General features: G+C 40.4%; 1 protein-coding gene across 3 annotated transcripts in view; it reads right to left on the bottom strand.

The window, feature by feature from the left end:
* The window catches only part of kif1aa (kinesin family member 1Aa), a 64,164-nt gene that overhangs the window by 35,927 nt on the left and 7,916 nt on the right, over positions 1-20,321 (bottom strand). For all 3 annotated transcript variants that reach the window (XM_024258980.2, XM_024258981.2, XM_024258984.2), the window contains exons 3-14: positions 14,284-14,357; positions 14,019-14,201; positions 13,882-13,947; positions 13,630-13,808; positions 12,309-12,420; positions 12,105-12,182; positions 11,947-12,012; positions 11,854-11,871; positions 3,930-4,008; positions 3,777-3,855; positions 3,548-3,690; positions 2,785-2,823 (exon numbers count right to left, since the gene is read on the bottom strand). In XM_024258980.2, coding sequence (XP_024114748.1) covers positions 2,785-2,823; positions 3,548-3,690; positions 3,777-3,855; positions 3,930-4,008; positions 11,854-11,871; positions 11,947-12,012; positions 12,105-12,182; positions 12,309-12,420; positions 13,630-13,808; positions 13,882-13,947; positions 14,019-14,201; positions 14,284-14,357 — 1,116 coding nt within the window. The remainder of the gene's footprint in view (positions 1-2,784; positions 2,824-3,547; positions 3,691-3,776; positions 3,856-3,929; positions 4,009-11,853; positions 11,872-11,946; positions 12,013-12,104; positions 12,183-12,308; positions 12,421-13,629; positions 13,809-13,881; positions 13,948-14,018; positions 14,202-14,283; positions 14,358-20,321) is intronic.

Here is a 20,321-nt window from a genome sequence, read left to right as displayed (position 1 = left end):
TACACACACAGCTTGTTCAAACGGATGATGGAGCCCAGAACCTTGACACTAGTTTGTATTTCCAAGGACAGCTTTTTAAGGTAGGGTACAGGAAGCCTTCAGGGTTATGTGGGTACCGTCATGCCAGGATTGTTTGGACCAAGGTTTGTGTCTTTCACTAGTCTGCTTCCTTCAGCATGTTTGAAAGATTTATTCGAAAGACTGAAAGATCGTCTGAACTCTAGCGAGGATCAAGCAACAGAAGACAAGGGAGTTGTAGACTATCCAGCTATCCTGTTTTAAAGTTTTACTAAAAAACAAAGGACATAAGCAACACGCAGTTTGAGATGTAAAAGAAAAAAATAAATACAAACCACAAACCACAAAATGTCCCGCAAGTCAAAAGGGTTCAATTTAGAGCTGAGGGTTGATTATAATTTCCAGAAACAATTCAATTAATTTCAGATTTTTTTCAATTCCTTTGATTCTTTAGTTCAATTCAATTTTGAGTTTAGTCATTTATTCATTTGTTTAAATTCAAATTCAACTTTATTTATATAGCGCTTTTCCTGCTTTCAAGCATCTCAAAGTGCTTTCCACAGTAACATGAATAACAGTAAGACAGAAAGTAAAAAAAAGCATTCATAATAAAATAAAATAAAAAACAAATAAAAAATAAATAAAAACACATTAAAAATCCAGCAACATGAACATCCCGCAAGTAAAATATCCAATAAAAACATGTGGGCATGTAAGAACTAAGTAAAAGCTATACTAAAAAGATGAGTTTTGAGCTTTTTCTTAAAAACCTCCACAGTGGATGAAGCCTTCACATCTTCAGGCTGTTCCACAGGCGAGGTCCACAGTGCTGAAATGTGGCCTCTCCATGGGTTTTTGTTCGAACTTTTGGGACCACCAGCAGACCTGCACCTGAGGACCTGAGGGTTCTGGGAGGGTCATAAACTAAAAGTAAATCTGATAAAAATGAAGGTCCAATACCATGTAAGGCCTTGTAAACCAATAAAAGAACCTTAAAATCGATATAAATATATTCAAATCATATAGTAGATTAGTAATGCCCTACTAATCTACTATATGATTTGAATATATTTACATCAATCTGATCCAGTTCACATACTGTAAATGTATCAGTGAAATACTGAGATTGTTAATATCATCCAGTGTTACATGGATTCTCTAAAGGAGAAGTTCTAACTAAAATGTTCAGATCATCAACATTGGAAACATTGTTCTGCTTCTCCTGGAGGACGTTTCAGTTTGACCACTAGGTGGAGATCACGCTATAGCATTACAGCTTATTCCAGAAGAAGAAATAATTTGATAGAAAACTGTGTTTTAGACCACACAACACTATTTCCTTAAAAGTGTTATGGAAATTCATGTCTGTGAGTTTATAAAGATGATCATTTAGTCAGTAATGTAAGTTTGGGTCAACACAGCGTTAGCATTAGCCATTCTGTGAGAAATTCCATCAAACATTAGTATCAAGCTAGCATAAAGCTTTAGCTTATTTGTGCTAAATCAATCTATATTTTTATGAATTGATTATTGATCTATTAAGCTTAAGTAGATTCAAATCGATTAATTGATTTTGTCAACCCATTTCTAGTGTAATTAGTCAGTGAGTGGGTTAACGCCCCTTTTCTTTGTTCTTTCTTTGTTTTTCTTTCTGGCTAGTTTTTGTGGAGCTCTACTTGTGAAACAGCAGCTCTTTGGGCTTTGTGATGTTTCCAGCTGGTTTGCTCCTCTCATGTTTCTGGAGAGTGAGTGCCCAGGTATCAGGGTTATTGATAACATCAGTAATATCAGAGAAGCAACCAGAGGAATTAGTGATTCCATTCTCACTTCTAACTGTGGGACAGTTGAATGAGCCAAAGACACTGCGCCTTTAGGATAGCTTGTTGTCTTTCTATTATCACATCCATCTGTCTATTCCCTTCACGGCTGAATACTTTTCAGGGTCACGGGGCTGACAGAGCCTAAACTGGCTGCTGTCGGAGAAAGGCCTGGCCAGGTCGCTCACTTGTCACACAGTCACTCCCACAAACACTCACAGTCATAGCTAGGAACAATTAGAGTAATCAATGAACCAATGAAGCATGACTCAGGCTGTGGGAGGAAGTTGGAGTCCCTGGAGAAAACCCAGAGTCTCCACCAGTTTTCCTGTCAGAGCCTCAAACAGCTGCTCCTCTGACCTAAACATCATCTTTAAAAAAATCTTCACTCTTAGCTTGTGCTTTTCTGAACTTTCATGAGTATAAACAAACAGTTACTATTTTCCTGTGAGGAGTTTATGATGCAGACGAGCTCTTCAGAGTTAAGAGCTTCACATGCATCTGTTGCCATGACAACCCAGAGAAACAAACTAGTGAAGTGTGTCACTACAATCCATCTGGACAGGCTTCACCTGCCAAGACGGATCACATCATTATTGTCATAAACTAGTGCTTTACAAATCTGAAGATGATAAGAATCATATGTGTGTGAAGTGATGATGATGTCACTCTATGCTGCAGCATTGTCTTATAGCTCCTGCTCCTCATCTTGTCCTACAATGGAAAAGTATAAAGTAGCACAAGTGTTGTCCTGTCTACATGACTGAAGCCACATGCGTCCTGCTGTAGTGTGTGTGTGCTGGCTAAAGCCACAGAGAAACTGGTAAGCAAAGCCAAAACCATGAAACATGCTCTTCATATCAGCAGAAGCGGCACTGTTACGTCTGTCAGAGTGAGAGGCTGTGACACAAAGCAGCAGAGCAAAAGCAAAAACCATGAACAAACACACATTTCAAACCCTCGAAATCTACGCCAGATGCTCGATATGCTGTGAGGAGAGAAGAGACAAGAGAAGCACAGCACCTTTAGTTTAGCTGTGATGGAAGCAGCTTGGAAACTTCCTGGTTTCTGCTCAAGATTTAAAGTTCTTCACATTTCGAAGTTTTCATCAAGCTAAAACGTAAAACTAAGGTTACGTCCAGATTCCCTCCCTCCTCACTAACTACTACTAATCTGTAGTGTGGGACTATCTAGTGCCCTGTCTTTAGAAGATTTCAGACACCATGGTTATAACTTTTATTAACAGCAAATATGATGTCACCCATTTCCTGAAGTAAAACTGAATAAATATGAGCATTATTTATGAATCCACTGTGGTCTGATAATGAACATTGAATAAACACATGAATTAAAATACATTGTTCAAACGCAATATTCAAGAATCTAGTGCTCGCAGTTTCAGAATTGCAGATTCTGACAGCTCTACAAAATGCTGAACACACTATATAGAGCACTATTAGTGAGTAGTGAAGTAATTCAGATGCAACCTAACTTTTAAACTGATTCATAATTTAATCCTTTTATCCAACCAGATCAATCAGCTTGAGGCGAGTTATTAATCAAATTGATCTAACTAAAAAGCATCTGAACTGTTGAAATGTTTGTGAGCTCACAGACAAATGCCAGTGCTGGCTGTGGGTAACCAGTGCACTGCTATGGAAGGAAAACATGTTTACAAAATCTGTCGGAAACCCTAAAAGTGCAAATCTTACTCTCAATGATGTCCCCCAGGCCCTGCGCATACAGGAGGTCCTTCAGGCGAGACACTTCCTCCTTCAACTCACGCACCAGCCTGTTGTTGGGGTCTTCATTGATGACAGCATTACAGCGGATCTGTTTGGCGCGGTCAGCGTACCTGTGCGTGGAGAAAGCAAAGGTCTACATGCAGGTGGGAAGACTGGCAGCAGCTGAGTGGCAGGAAAACATCTGCCTGATCTCCACCTGAGCGTGCTGAGGGTCTCGTCATAGTTGATGTCAGCTGGACTCAAGGCGGCGACCATGGCGGTACGAGAGTTGCCTCCTGAAAACAGGAGATCAGAGAGGTTTGGACTCAAGCTGAGAAGATGTCAATACTGTCACTGGAGAAACACATACCCAAGTTTTCTCTCAGCAGCCAAGTCAAAACAGAATCTCTGTAGGGAATGAAGTTTTCTGCTTTCTTCTTTTTTTTATTCTGCATAAAAAATAGAAATATTACAATGAAATTCTTATGGTGCATTTATACCAAACACAGCCAAGGTGTCAAATTCGTGTCTGCCGCCCCTCTTTTGATGCCTGTCATATCTACTGCCTTAACGCCTTGATGCCCCGACCGCCAAAGGACTTCATACTGTAACTCAGGTTAAAAAAGATTACACTGTCTTAACCCAGTAGAGGGCGCTAGGTTAGCAGTATGTGGAGCACAGAAGAAAACTCATGGGATGGATACAGCTTGTGAGTAAGGCAAGGCAAGGCAAGTTTATTTGTATAGCACATTTCATGTACAGAGACAATTCAAAGTGCTTTACATAAAACATTAAAAGAAACAATCAAAAGAAATAGTAAAAATGTCATTCATCATCATTCAAATCATTAAAATAAAATTAAAAGAAAGTAAAAAGATTTTAATTTAAAACAAGCATAGATAAACAGTGCGGACGTAAACTTTTGAATACATATTAATCAAATGCAACTGAGAACAGGTGAGTCTTTAACCTGGATTTAAATACACTGAGTGTTTCAGCAGATCTAAGGTTTTCTGGAAGTCTATTCCAGATCTGTGGAGCATAGAAGCTGAATGCAGCTTCTCCATGTTTAGTTCTGACTCTAGGAACTGATAAAAGACCGGATCCTGATGACCGGAGAGGTCTGGCTGGTACATACTGGGTCAGGAGGTCAGTCATGTATTTTGGTGCTAAACCATTCAAAGCTTTATAAACCAGTAACAGAACTTTAAAGTCTATCCTCTGACAGACAGGTAACCAGTGTAAAGACCTCAGAACTGGACTGATGTGGTCTACTTTCTTGGTCCTTGTGAGAACCCGAGCAGCAGAGTTCTGAATAAGCTGCAGTTTCCTGATGGATTTTTTTGGTAGTCCTGTAAAAACACTGTTACAGTAATCAAGTCGACTAAAGATGAAAGCATGCACTAGTTTCTCCAGGTCCTGCTTAGACATCAGATCTTTAATCCTTGAGATATTTTTGAGATGATAATAGGCTGATTTAGTGACTGCCTTAATGTGTTTATCAAAATGTAGGTCTGTGTCTATCACTACACCCAAGTTTCTGGCCTGGTTGGTAGTTTTTAGTTGAATAGATTGAAGCTCTGTAGTGACGTCCAACCTTTTTTCTTTAGCCCCAAAGACAATAACCTCAGTTTTGTTTTTGTTTAATTGAAGTAAGTTGTGACACATCCAGTCATTAATGTCCTCAATGCATTTACCAAGAGCCTGTACAGGGCCTCGGTCTCCTGGTGTCAGTCTAATATATATCTGTGTGTCATCTGCATAGCTATGGTAACTAATGTTGTTGTTCTTTATAACCTGGGCCAGTGGGAGCATGTAGATGTTAAATAGAAGTGGTCCCAGGATGGAGCCTTGGGGCACTCCACATGTAATTTCTATTGGCTCAGAGGTGAAGTTACCAATTGACACAAAATATTTCCTGTTTTCTAAGTACGTTTTGAACCAGTTTAGTACTGGCCCAGTGAGACCCACCCAGTTTTCCAGTCGTCTGAGTAGTATTGCGTGGTCGACTGTATCAAACGCAGCACTGAGATCCAGTAAAACTAGCACTGACATATTTCCACTGTCTGTATTCAAACGTATGTCATTAGTCACTTTGGTCAGAGCCGTTTCAGTGCTGTGGTTCTGTCTGAAGCCGGACTGGAAGACATCATAGCAGTTGTTATTTATTAGGAATTCATTTAGCTGATGGAAAACAGCTTTTTCAATGATCTTACTTAAAAATGGCAGGTTTGATATCGGTCTGTAGTTGTTCATTTGAGTTTTGTCTAGACTGTCCTTTTTTAGGAGAGGTTTGATTACAGCTGTTTTCAGTGGTTCTGGGAAAACACCAGATGTTAATGACAAGTTGACAATCTGGAGCAGGGCTGGTTCCAGGATCTTTGAAACTTTTTTGAAAAAGCTTGTGGGTAGAATATCCAGACAGCAGGAGGAGGAGTTCAGTTGACATAGAATGTCCTGCAGTTCTTTACTGTTTATGGGTTGAAACTGAGCCATTGGGTTTATACTGGTTTCTAGTGGATAGGGTTCATATCCTGAACTTGTAGTTGGTGAAACAATTGTTTGTCTAATGTTTTTGATTTTGTCCCTGAAGAATTTGGCAAAGTCATTACAGGCTTTGGTGGAGTAAAGTTCTGGTGCCACTGACACAGGGGGTTTTGTCAACCTGTCGACTATATTAAATAAGGCCCGAGCATTATGGGAGTTTTTGGTAATAATTTCAGAAAAATAGGACTTTCTTGCATTGCTCAGTTGTAAATTATATAAGTGAAGTTTCTCTTTATAGATGTCATAATCTACCTGTAGTTTAGATTTCCGCCACCTGCGTTCAGATTTCCGACATTCTCGTTTTCCGTTCTTTACCACAATGGAGTTTCTCCATGGAGATTTTTTCCTACCAGAGATCACCTTCACCTTACTAGGAGCAATACTATCCATGATATTTGACATGTTGGAATTAAAGCTATTAACAAGTTCATTGACTGAATCCCCCGAGAGGGGAGGAGTCAGTGAGAAAATCTGGTTGAACATCTCACTAGTATTTTCAGTTATATACCGTTTTGTGATCTCCTCCCTCAAAACATTTGTGTGTACTGGAATTGTGCTCTCACAGAAAACACAGCAGTGATCAGACAGACCTAAATCACATACAGTAACCTTAGAGATGTTCAGACCTTTGGAAATCAATAAATCAAGAATATTCCCTCTGTTGTGTGTGGGCTCTGTTACATGTTGAGTCAACCCGAAATTGTCCAGAGTGTTTATCAGGTCCTTAGTCCCTTTGTTCTCAAGATTTCCATAATGGATGTTAAAATCTCCAGCCATGATTATACAGTCAAAATCAAGACAAATTATAGACAGCAGTTCACTAAACTCAAGGTTAAATTCTGGATTATATCTAGGTGGTCGATAGATATTGATAAATATGGTTTTGAGTGAGGCCTTCAGCTGTAGGGCTACATATTCAAAACATGGAAAGTTTCCAAAAGATAACTTTTTACACTGAAACATTTCATTGAACAAAACTGCAACCCCCCCGCCCTTTCTGCTTGTTCTTTCCTCACTGATAACACCATAATTGGGAGGAGCTGACTCTGTGAGAACTGCACCCCTACTATTCTCATCTAACCAGGTTTCAACTAAAAACATAAAATCAACTTTGTTCTCAGTGATAAAATCATTAATTAAAAAGGTTTTTCCTGCCAAAGACCTGACATTTAAAAGTGCTAACTTGAGAGGTCTAGGAGTAATAATATTTTCATTTACCTTCTGTTTCTGGAAATGCGCAGAGGAAATGTTTACCTCTTTTAAAGTCCTTTGTTTGCGTTTTGGGCAGATTACATTCCTCCTGTTAGTGACAAGTACAGAAACGGTGTGTGTTTCTAGAGAACAGGGTCCCAGGTTTTTCTGGAGAACATCATGACTGTTGTTATATCCACAGCCTGGACCCTCAACACATCAAACATCTGACTGCAGGGACAGGATATGATGTTGTACAGGAGAGGGTGGGGCTTTACGTCGACCCTTCGAACGTTCTGGTGACAGAGTTATGGGTGACAAAAATGGATTGGCCAGAGGGGTAGATCGAAGCCCAATCCCGACTCGCTCCATCATCTGCTCGGTGAATTTCAGGTGGGGTGAAGAGGGTGAAGAGGGGGAGGGGGAACCGTCAGGAGTTTGTTGGTTTGGTGGTGTTTGGGAGGGTCCATCTTCCTCGTTGTTTTTCCTCTTCCGGTGTTCGGAGGCAGGTTTCCCGTTTCTGATGTTTTCCTCCAGTGGGGGCAGCTCCGTTCCTTGTGTGGATCCAGTCTGTGTCTGGCCTTGACACTGAGATAAATTTATCTTAGTCTTGGCATGACGCAGGGAGTAGAAGAGATTGGAGGAGAACAGTTTAACTCCTGATTTGTTTAAACTGAATCCATTTTCTTTAAAAAGATGTTTGCGTTCCCAGAAAATGTGAAAGTTGTTGATGAAATTAATTCCTGTTTCACCACATGTCGTAGAAAGCCACCTGTTCAGTGCCAACAGCCTGCTGAATCTCTCTTCTCCTCCTCGAATTGTTGGGATGGGACCGCTGATAAAGACAGCTGCATTCATGGAGCTCACAGTTCTTATCAGTCCAGTGAAGTCTTGCTTTAAAACTTCAGATTTTTGCTTGGACACATCATTTGACCCTGTGTGTAGTACAATGTTTTGTACTGTTGGATACTTTGCCACAGTTTGCAGTATTCTCTCCTGCATGTCACTGACCATGTCGTTTGGAAAGCACAGGACTTTAGTGTTCCTGCTGCAGAACCACTGAACATCTTTTACAGTGGAATCACCCACAATCAGAGTCTCAGGCCGAGCCTTCAGCTTTCTTTCTGGCCGTTTACCTTCTGATGGGTTACAGGTCCTCCTCGTGCTGCTTTCCAGTGGATGGTCGTTGGGTAATCCGGGGTCATCTGACAGTGGAGCAAATCTGTTTTGCAGCGTCACCGCTCCGTTCCTGCTTGACTTCTTTCCTGTCCTCCGGTGTACGGGAGTAGATGAGGTCCTCTGTCTCGTAGGAAGAGAAGGCCAGTCAGCCTCAGAGGCTTCAGCTCTCTGCGGGGGGTCGGTCCTCCCATGTCCTCCAATTCTCCAGCTGTTGGACTTATTCTTTGGCTTTGCTCCAAGATGGTTCCATGGAGGATTATCTTTCGATTGTTTATTATTGTCCACAGATGTTGTGTTTCTCTCCGTAGAATCTGTGTCATTTAGCTGCGTGTTAGCTTTCTCTTCTCTGCTGAGATGAGGTAGTGGCAAAGTTGTGTTGTTTCCATAAAGTCCATTTACCTCCACGTTCACTTCTATGTGGCGAACCTTAGTTTCCAGCGCTGTGATCTTCTCCAGAAGGTCTTGGTAATCCTTTGTGGAAAGGGAAGGCATCTTGCTGCTAGTTAGCCTTGTGTTAGCTGCTGCTCCGTATATCAGGCTTCAGCTGCGTGAAGGCCAAGTACACGTAGTGCTCAAGATAAAATGTTTTAAGAGGAATGCAGGAAAAAATCCCTTTGTTTAAAGTAAAAAAGAAAAATAAATCCGACCTGAAGGATTAAAAGTATTCAAAAATTATTGCTGGTGTGATTAAAAAAAGAAAAAAGGAAAATAATCAGCGAAAATTAAAAACAGAAGGGGGAGCAAAGCAATGTGCATCCGCACTCTAGCAAAGCAGGAAGGAGGTAACTCCTTCCTGCTTTAGTAGGCTCTGTAAGAGGAAAAACATCTAAAAGGAGTGACGAAAAAGAGCGTGCAGGCTAATTCACTGCCGTTTTTTTCCCCTATCTTATTGAAAATGTCCGTTGATATTTGACCTTGAAGATACTCAGTTGATGTAACGTTGTCTCTGTGATGACGGCGGTGTTAAGCTTTGAGTTGCTGAAACATTTGGTGAGTTTCATGTGTTACAATGAATTTTTCTAAAATGTTATTTATCCTACATTGGTCCAATTTCATTTATGTAAATATTACATGTGTGAAACTTTGTTTTAGATGTATTTTACTGTTTTTTCTAAGAGTTTTGGTTTTTCCTGTTGGGCCATGAAGTCCCGTTTTAGCTACCAAAACCAGGTGTGTGCTGTGTCATGACACGGCATGTAATGAGTCAAAAAATGGTCTGTACCAAAGTGTAAAACTGAGACGTTTTGTTTTATGTTATTCTTGTATAGGTCAGGTTTTTTTCTAACACAGCAAGATTATCTTTGATTGATACCAGAAGAGTTCAATGGCGAGCCAACCCACCGAACTGTGATTGCTACGCAGCAGAGACTTTTATTATGAAGGCAACACATGATTTTTGGACCTGTTCACCTCCCGTGTTCCCTGTTGGATAGCGACAACGAACTTTCTGGACTGTGGTAGGACAAAGTTTAAAAATATACCACCAGACAAGAACTTCCTTGGACTATCATTCAAGACATTGAAGGAAAGTATTTCTTCGTCATGGACGAAAATAGATACTGATTTAAAAGAACAAAAAGAAACAAGAAAAGGGTGTTGTGAAACTTTTATTTAAAACTATGCAGGGTGGTTAGTATTTGATTTGATTGAGCCAATTTGTACTTTGTGTTTTTGTATTTTCATTCATTGTCAATGCATATTCCCACAGGTGTAACACAATTATGTTGTTGCTCAATATAACTTCATAAAGCAGAGAGTTTAAACATATTTTTTAAAGAATCATTCTGTTGTCTGTTTATTTGTTAGTTACACAACTGCTCCCTTTGAACCCAGAACTATCCTGGTCCAAAGTAGCATCTGAGGTGCTACAATACGTTGACCACATCATGGAAAACATGGATGATGTTGAGCGAGTAGCTTGTGTTTATATGTTTTTGAGAGCTCTACAGACGTATCGACAAACACGTTGCCATGTCTGGGTTCACAGATCTTTCCCTTCAGAGTCTCTCTCGGTGCAGAGTGCTGCACTCCTAGAGTGGAGCTGCACCTGACCAGTTTTCAACCTGAGAGGGGAAAAATAAAAAAACTGGGGGATCTTTTTAATATTGTTCCCATGAAAACGAGGGGGGATCACCCCTCTACAACGGCACCCCACCGCTCTCCTCTCTCTGTCGGGTGGCCAGCTGGCAGCAGGCTGCCCGGCATAGACTCGCAACTAGCAAAAAGCTCGCAGATAGCAGATAGCTCGCAGCTAGCAGATAGCTCGCAGATAGCTCGCAGCTAGCGGATAGCTTGCAGATAGCTTGCAGATAGCTAGCAGATAGCTCGCAGATAGCTCGCAGCTAGCGGATAGCTTGCAGATAGCTTGCAGATAGCTTGCAGATAGCTCGCAGATAGCTCGCAGCTAGCATGTGCTCGCAGCTAGCATATAGCTCGTAGCTAGCGGATAGCTAGCAAATATCTTGTAGCTAGCGGATAGCTCACAGATGGTGGATAGCTCACAGATAGCGGACTGCTAGCAGATAGCGAATAGCTCGCAGCTAGTGGATAGCTTGTAACTAGCGGATAGCTCACAGATAGCGGATAGCTCGCAGATAGTGGATAGCTCGCAGTTAGAGGATAGCTCACAGATAGCGGATAGCTAGCAGCTAGCGAATAGCTCTCAGCTAGAGGATAGCTCGTAGCTAGTGGATAGCTCACAGCTAGCGAATAGCTCACAGATGGCAGATAGTTCGCAGTTAGCAGATAGCTCACACATGGCGGATAGCTTGCAGATAGTGGATAGCTCGCAGATAGCGGATAGCTCGCAGGTAGCGGATAGCTTGTAGCTAGCAGAGCACCACTGATGGAGCCAGGCAGATCCAGGATAGCTCACAGCAGCTGCCGTCCCGCTACAACAGCAGCTCTGTCCCCCTGTGCAACTACGATTGCTTCCTCCGCCAGACCCCATGTGATAGATCTTGCTATGCAGTCCACCGGGCAGCTGGCTACCTTAGCTGGCTCTTTCGTTTCTACCTCCATGGGATCTGTGACAGGCTGGGAACCCATCCAGGGAGTATCCCGCCTTCACTCAACTATAACCAGTCTCCGGCGGACCAAGCAGGTTAAGAAAATGGATGGAAGTTTCAGGCGAAAATCCTCGCATCACGCTGCCATGTTTAATTCATTTTTCTACTCTTTGATCTAGTTACTAAAAATGTCATGTGCCCAAACCTGAGTCTCTGTTTTTGACCCGCCACAAAAATCGCGCCGCGGCAGATCACGTCTTTACATTGACTTAACAATGAAACTTGACACCTCTGCTGCACCCTGTTCAGTGTGAATGCACCATTACACTCCAGTTTTATAAGGAGGCAAGATGAATGTAAAACATTTACCTTATTTGGTCCAGAATCCTACAATGAACAGAAAAAGGAAGCTTGTTAATGCTAATCATCACCTTAAGGATGTAGAAATGTCAACTCATGTACCATTTCTGCCAAAGCAGAGATGACTTTCCCCAGAGTGGTCAGAGATTTGTTGATATTTGCTCCTTCCTGTGATGAACAACACCAGTAAACAATGCTTAGAGACTGTAAGCTGTCTTTGGCTAAAGAAAAAAAGTCACATTCTTTAAAAAAAAGTCCACCTTAAGCCTGGTTCCTTTGGCTCCAGTCGAGTCAGCCCTTTCGCTGCCGGCCAAATCCACCAAGCTAATTTTGCTGACCTACAAGACAATCATGAGTCGTAAAAGAAACATCCTGTTCAAATCCACCTTAACAACAAGTTACTTTCTATTGATCTTTGAAACAGACTTGATCTCAGCCGAACTGGAAGAGTCCCCCACAATTACCTTCTCCGAGGTGTTGTCGGTCTCTGCATCACAGCGTTTCTGAGTGAAGATGATGTTGAAGACGGCGTGCGAGCGACTGCTCGTCTCATTCATGTTGGTGGCAGCTACAGTCCTGCAGAGACACCAAACGTCTGTCTTTAAACATCCCAATGGTTGTTCTTTTCTTTTTGGCTTCATTAACCGTTTAACACCGGAGCTCCAGTGTTTACGTTCTTTGATTTACTGCAAAGTTTCAACCGTTACACGATAATTCCAGCAGAATTGCTCCAAAATAACCTAAAATTCATCAACAACTAAATTAGTCAAAAACGTTGGCCTGTTGCTAAAATAGAAACTAAACTCTAAATTAGCCTATAAAACCTCAGTAGATAACAAATTATCCATAAACGTTGGCATGTTGCTAAAATATTGGCTAAACTACAAATTAGCATAAAAAAACCCAGTGGATGCCAAATTAGCCCCAAAATAAAAAGCTATCACATTGCTTAATTACTAGCTAAACTCTAAAATAACCTAAAATTCCTCAGTAAAATAAATAAGCCAAAAACATTAGCATGTGGCTCAAATATTAGCTAAACTCCAAATTATCATAAAAAAACAGTAGAGGCCAAATTAGCCAAAAAAGCTAGCACATTGTTTAATTACTAGCTAAACTAAAAAAAATGCCTAAAATTCCTCAGTAAACTAAAATATTTAGAAAAATTAGCATGTTGCTAAAATAGAAGCTAAACTCTCCAACTCAATTAGCGTTAAAAACCCCGTAGATAACAAATTAGCCAAAAATGTTAGAATGTTGCAAAAATATTAGCTAAACTCTATTAAAAAAAAATACTATTAAAGATGAAAACAGCCCATAAATATATTTAAAAAGTTTGTTGCTACTTAAAATTTTGGACTTTGAAGACTTTCTCATTCATTTTCTATGGAGAATATTTTGCTCAATATTTCAAAAACTATAAAGTTTATGAATACCAAAAATACAACTTTGATTGACCTTTAATCTGTCAAAAAACATACAGAAAGGAGCAAGAGAATCACTATAGTGTGAATGCTTAGAAACCATTCACACAATAAACATGATCAGAGGATGGAAGGATGGATGGATGGATGGATGGATGGATGGATGGATGGATGGATGGATGGATGGATGGATAGCAGCAAAACACAGATGATGGTCGATCTCAAAGATCAGGATTGAAGATCACAGCTGCAGCCAGAGCTGGAAATGTTAACTAACATCTGTGGATTAGCATCTTATCTGATGGATAATTCCTGACATGCTGGTTTTAACACGGCGTGATAGCTGGCATGGGGTCGTCACCTGGCCTTGTTACCAGAATCCATCAGGTCCTGGATGTCATTGTACGAGGTGACGGCCAGCTTGGACAGATCCTCCACGTAGGGCCCCATCAGAGGATGCTCTCGCACACGCAGGTTACCTTTGTTTTTGGGGTTCAGCAAGTCCCGCACACGTTCACAGTAGATCTCCATGTAGCTGACCTGTCGAGACAGGATGCTCATACACCTGTAACCACCGTTGTGTTTGCAGACACAAGACAGAACTCACTCTTACCTCAACAGAGTAAGACATGCTGTTGTCTGTGTTGTCGCTGATTTTTCTGAAAAGGTCTTCACACAGCTGAAAGAAAAAGAAATGTTAGATCTCCTTGCAGTTATCGTCTCCATCAGTCCTAATATCTGTTTCTGTACCAGTGGAATGATTCCTTGCTGATCCTTGACATCCTGCTTCCCCATCATTGTGTAGGACTTGCCAGCGCCTGTCTGACCGTAAGCAAAGATGCAGACGTTGTATCCTTCAAAGGCATGGAGCAACATTTCTTCTCCGATGTCTTTGTAAACTTGCATCTGAGAGGCGTAGTTAACATCCTCAGGCTGTAAAAAAACAGTAAAGATCTTGTAAATGCTAATAGTTCCAACGAAGAAGACAAACATGGGGGTATTGTGGCCAAGTTACCGAGGTGTGTGACCAGTAGGAGTAATCAAAGTTGAAGCTCTTAACATCTTTGGCCTGTTTGGGGTGGCTGATAGCTGAAAGACAGGAAGACAGTTCAGAGGGAGTGAGAGCTGCTCATGTGGAACCAAATCAGAGCTGTCAGGCTCCAATGACAGATCGGACTTTGAAGCCCCCTGCCTCTGCTCAGTGCTGGGCTTAAAGTCATACAATTCCAATATATGTTGATGCATCTGCTTTTCAGCTGTGTAGTGTTTTATTTCCTTCTGTGTATAGTGTGCACCCATAAACCTGAAAGCTTGTAAAGCAACAGTTTTTTGCTGTTAACAAAAAACTACCTCATGATGAGTTAAACTGAAAATTCAGAATGAGGTAGAAGGTCATTTATAGCAACAGTTAAAGCTACTTTACAGAACAAACTAACCAATATCTCCATAGTCAGTCTGGACCATATCTTCATGGTCTTTCCAGGATTCCACCTGTTGCTGGTGCTTGTATTCAGGAAGTTTCTTAGGTTAGCGAGCTATCACATTGTGAGACTTGTTTGTTGTTGTGATCACTAGTTAGTGTTGCATTATTCCGTTAATGTCAAAGTGAATTTCTACAAACATGACAAACTCTGACAAGCATGCCTAATAGATACACATTTTCACTCCTGGATTTATATTCTTGACTAGGGGTTAGTTAATAAAATCAATTAATCGATTTGAATTGATTTAAACTTAATAAACCAATTATCAATTTATAAAAATAGAAATCAATTTACCACATAAAGCTAAAGTCCGCTAGCTTGATGCTAGCATTTAATGGACGGCTAATGCTAACGCTCAGTCGACTCAACATGCATTGTTGACTAAATGAACATCTTTATAAACTCACAGACATTGATTTTACAAACTCTTCTTAAGAAAAATTTGTTTAAAAGATACTATTTGTGTTCTAAAGCACAGTTTTTTAGTCATTCTTTCTTCTTCTTCTGGAATAAGATGTACCGCTATAGCGTGATCTCCACCTAGTGGTCAAACTGAAACGTCCTCCAGGAGAAGCAGAACAATGTTTCCAATGTTAATGATCTGAACATTTTAGTTAGAACTTCTCCTTTAGAGAATCCATGTAACACTGGATGATATTAACAATCTCAGTATTTCACTGATACATTTACAGTATGAGAACTGGATCGGATTAATATAAATATATTCAAAACATATAGTAGATTATTCATGTATTTCAAAACAAATAAGTCTAAATCTGTGAACTGAGTAAACTCAAAATTGAATTGAATTCAGTGGATTGACTAATTGGATAATCGGAATCCAATCAATCTGGGCTCTGGTAAATTGAATCAAATCAATTTCGGAAATTATTATCAATACCCAGCCCTTTTCCTGACCTTTCATTCTGCTCGCACACCTGACAAACTCCTCCCATAAAACAAAAAAATCAAACATATCAAATAGACGCTTGTTGAAGAAGAAGCAAAGGAAGCCATGGAGACAGTTCAAATTCTACTAGATTATTTTGGGATCTGGGAACAAAGAGCGGCACATCATTCTTTCTATTACCATATAGAATACCAGGTAGAACTGAAAAACATCTAACTGATTTTTGTAAACAAAACACTAGAAAACCTTTGAAAAGCTGAAGAGAACATGATTTGATGTTATTCTGTGTTTGTTATGTCATAAAAGGCCCTTCTAAGTGAGGTTCCTCAGCATGTAGGTCAACACAGATATTCCTAATACAAACCTGAAAAGCAAAGCTGCTGCAGTTTCCAGCTCAAGGGAGTGCCATGTCCCTTGCCTCAGCTGGCGCTCCTGGCCTGGCTCATCTTTCTGCAGTTCAAGGTTTGTTGCACTTAGTAAGGCTCATCTGTCCTTTGTTAAAGCCTGCCTTTGTCATGGTCATCTCGCGTGACCGTATGAGGTGCTGACACGATTTACAGTCTGCCATCTTGTTTCTGAAAGGATCTATGCCCTTAAAGCTGTTAGTCAACGGTGACTCACTGAGTTTACTATTTTTCTGATCAAAGAGTTGGCCGTCATCTGCTGATCTACTGCGGTCGATGTTCTTCTATTGAGTCAGACAAACCTACTGTCACAGAATGAGTGAGACTGCTGTCTCTGGCTGACCTCTGGCGCTGTATGTTGTCTTCAGTATGACTCACTCACAACACATATCTGCTGATCATCTAGTAAAGCTCTTTAGTTTTCCAGTTAAATGTATAGACCAGGTATCTCAGTGACATACACAGTTTGGCATGAACTCTTCAGCATCTACAAAGACTTCTATACATCACAGCATGCTCCTCCCCTGCACATATGCATCCTCTTAAGAATGAATGTCATCCACAGAACAAACATCTACACGCAGAGCATAACTACACTCAATTCCTTTGGCTGTTAAATATGAAACATTGTTTGCTGTTTTCTAAGACATGCTGACAAGGCCTTGCATCACCCGTAATCAAAACTGTTCTTTTACTCAGCATTTCTGGAGATTAATTCCACCCACCATCAAGATGAGATCCTCCGCAAAACGACTCGACTGCAATCATGGTCTCTGCATTGATTGATGATATCGTAATACTGCAATAATTCAAATTATATAGAAGAACACATATTTTTTAGGAAAATATATCCCTATTTATTTTTAGCTTGAACACAATCATAATAAAGAACTTGTGTCTTATTTTGTGACAATTTAATAATAGACGCTTTTGTGCTGAAATCAGTAATTCTGTCTTTGACAAACATTGACACCAATTGAATTGGAATTCTCTGTAAAATTCAGTGTTAACACTAGTAAACATGAACAGCAGTGCCTGTACTTAGTGCAGAATTGTTGTAAACAACAGAATCAAAATTCAATTATTCCAGTAGCTGCCAGACACATTGGTGCAACGTGCGGCCCCTATCTACCTCCAAAGGAACGTCTCAAAAAAGGATGATGAATATAACGTTTTACAGCCTCTTCAAATGAAAATGAAATATTGATACTTGGTGAGAACACATCAAGAATCAATCACAGGACTAAATATGGTGATGTTGATATTTTGGCACACCCTAGTCTTAAGTGCTGGTGCATTATTTGCAGCAAACATCAATGAAATATCAGTTCTAATGATCTGAAAGAGCCAACCCCTTAAAAATATGAACAGTTTAGCAGAATATGTTTGAGGTTAGGTAGTTCTGATGCAGGATGCACTTTGACCCAGATTTTGCTAATGATGTCTTGACACCATGAGGTTAAAGACCCATTCCAGTGAAGATGGTGTTTTTGGTGCTTTAACGTGTTTTTGTAGCATTTTTCTCTTGATGCAAGGCATATATAACTATTTTCTGATTATGTCTTTATTAAATCCTGATGGATCTGGAGCAGTTGAAAACTCATTTGTGATGCAGCAACTGAAATAAAAAGGGTTAAAGTCTCCATGCCCCATTCTGATGGATCCATTTGTGGACAAATGAACCATGATGAACGTCTTCGTTTTCCTCGTCTGAGCTGGAATCAGGATCAGAACTGTTTGGCTGGATAGCTCTGATATTGATCACCATTTTTGTTGCACCGCTATTGTTAGCTTGGGGTTGTGAGGGGCTGTAAGCTAGTGGGAGAAAGTGTAAGCAATGGGATGATAGGAAGCAGAGGCAGAATTAGACACTAACCCTGCCCACAACTCAGAGGATACTTTCTAATGATCTCCTGCTCTGAAGAAACTATGTTCTAGAAAACAACACAGAAGGGTTTTTTGGACTAAAAACATCATCATCATCTACAGACCACTGGAAATGCCTTTTTACAATAGATATGATCGATCTTTTATTTTCGTTTGAAGAGGCTGTAAAACTTTATATTCGTCATCCCTTGGTGAGACGTGGTAACAACACATCCCTTTATCCAACCAAGAGATTTAAGAAAGAAGATGATTACGGAGTAACTGAACACCAAAACAGATTTTTGGTTTAATAAAAAAATTAAATTTTCTATTAGGTAGACATTAAGCATCTGCAGCATCACATCCGTTTGCTGCTTTCTCATCTTTCATTATGGCATGACTCATGCAAATAAAACCCTCAGCCTCTCCCCAGCAGGAAGCAGAAGTCCCTCAAACACTGAGGAGAAAACATTAGAGTGACAGCCATCTGTGGCTGCAATGAAAGTTACTGATGAATGTTCACCACATCTGCCTCTTGTTTTACAATAGGAATGCTGCATTTGAAGTCTTTGGATGAGATATATTGTAGTACAGCAGTTTATTTTTGACAAAAGTTTTCCTCTAAATGACAAAGTGATCTTCAGTGTTAGTGACTATGTCTGCAAGGCTATTCCAGAGGCTAAGAGACACTTTGACAGACTCTGTTTTCATCAAACCTGAACTAGGACATATTTTGGTGTCTGCTCTGCCTACTAAACAATGTGCTAAAACTGGTAGGAAAAAACTACAGTGACACTTTTTTGTGTCCACCTATTGTTTCCCTAACTGTCAATCAAAAAGCATGTCCCTTGTATGCATATTTCTGACTTTGATAACATAACATGACAGATTTTAAAAGAAATTCATTCAGTCACAGTTGTCATCATCAACATATTTTTTAAACCAGAACAAAAGCATTTTTAGGTGTGTGGCCTGACTTTTTAATATGAGAGTCTATAGAAAATTGCTACCTGGTATTGCAACAGACTGACCACCTGCCCAGGGTGTAGCCAGGTTAGGGTATGGCAGCTCCGTCCCCCCCGAAAATGGTCATGGTTGGATGGATGGATGGATGGATGGATGGATGGATGGAAGGATGAATAGATGGATGGATGGATGGATGGATGAATGGATGGATGGATGGATGGATGGATGGATGAATGGATGGATGGAGAGAAGAATGGATGGATGGATGGATGGATGGATGGATGGATTGATGGATGAATGGATCGATGGATGGATGGAAGGATTGGATGGATGGAGAGAAGAATGGATGAATGGATCGATGGATGGAAGCTGCCTCCAGTAATCTTTAACTGCAACATTTGGTAGTTTTAGGTTGTGTAAAAGTCTGAAAGTGGAAGCCGGGGTCTTGATGCTTCACAGTATAATTGTAACTCTTTACCTGAATCAAAAACTGTTGTACTAGGGTTTACCCCAGAGGGTGTCCACAGCTGTGTCTCGTGACAGCTCTTTGGTCAAACCCAGAATGTCCACTTCTGAAAGTCTAAAGGCAGTAGTGCCCTGCACTAAAGCTGTCGCTCCTGCTCAGTCGTGTTGTGAGTCTCTTTTCATGCAAACATCAATGTTAGTCTTGTCGTAGCTGCTGGGTCTTGGTAATCGTGACGGAGTGACTTTTGGTCAGGCTGTTCCGGATGAGCCGTTCCACTCAATGGAAGAGGAAATGTGTCTGTATCAGCAGCTCTGGCAGAGAGCACATGAACTTCCGGACAGCAAAGAGCTGTGTGGATCTATATTCAGGCTCAACAGCTGATTTGTGCTGGAAATGTTATCCAGGGTCATGAAGTACAGATCATAAAAACCCCCTTTATGAGAAATAGGCAGTAAATGTGATGCTCTGCAGAAGAACTCCACACCAGATTTAGTTTTGACCTCATTTGAACAGATTTCACAGAAGCATGCTTTAATGTATTGTAAAATTGAATATGTTTTTTTCCACATTGTGGTTTGGGCACTTTAAATAAATTTGTACCATATTTGTATCATACAAAATAATAAGAATGGGGTAAGGATTTATACGACTTGGTCTTCATCCTACTCCTGTTCTTGAAGTAGATTATTGTACGTTCTGACTGAAAAAGAACAAATAAATAAATAAATTAGTTTGTAAATGCAATGATGAAACATTTTCCTAAAGCAAAATCCCATTGCCTTGGAAAACATAACCAACATGAATTTAGACTAAATTATATGTAAATAAGTAGAACATAATAAAACAGATATTGTTGATATAAGCTGAGAACTAATGAATGATACCCTCTTCCCCCCTGTACCCTCATCTCCTCCAGTACCTTCTACCACCCATCTACCCTCTTTCACCCCTTTACCC

This window comes from Oryzias melastigma, linkage group LG4, assembly GCF_002922805.2.
Source record: "Oryzias melastigma strain HK-1 linkage group LG4, ASM292280v2, whole genome shotgun sequence".
Taxonomy (NCBI): Eukaryota; Metazoa; Chordata; class Actinopteri; order Beloniformes; family Adrianichthyidae; genus Oryzias; species Oryzias melastigma.
The sequence above is the reverse complement of the archived record's forward strand: the minus strand, read 5'-3'. Positions and strand labels throughout refer to the sequence as shown.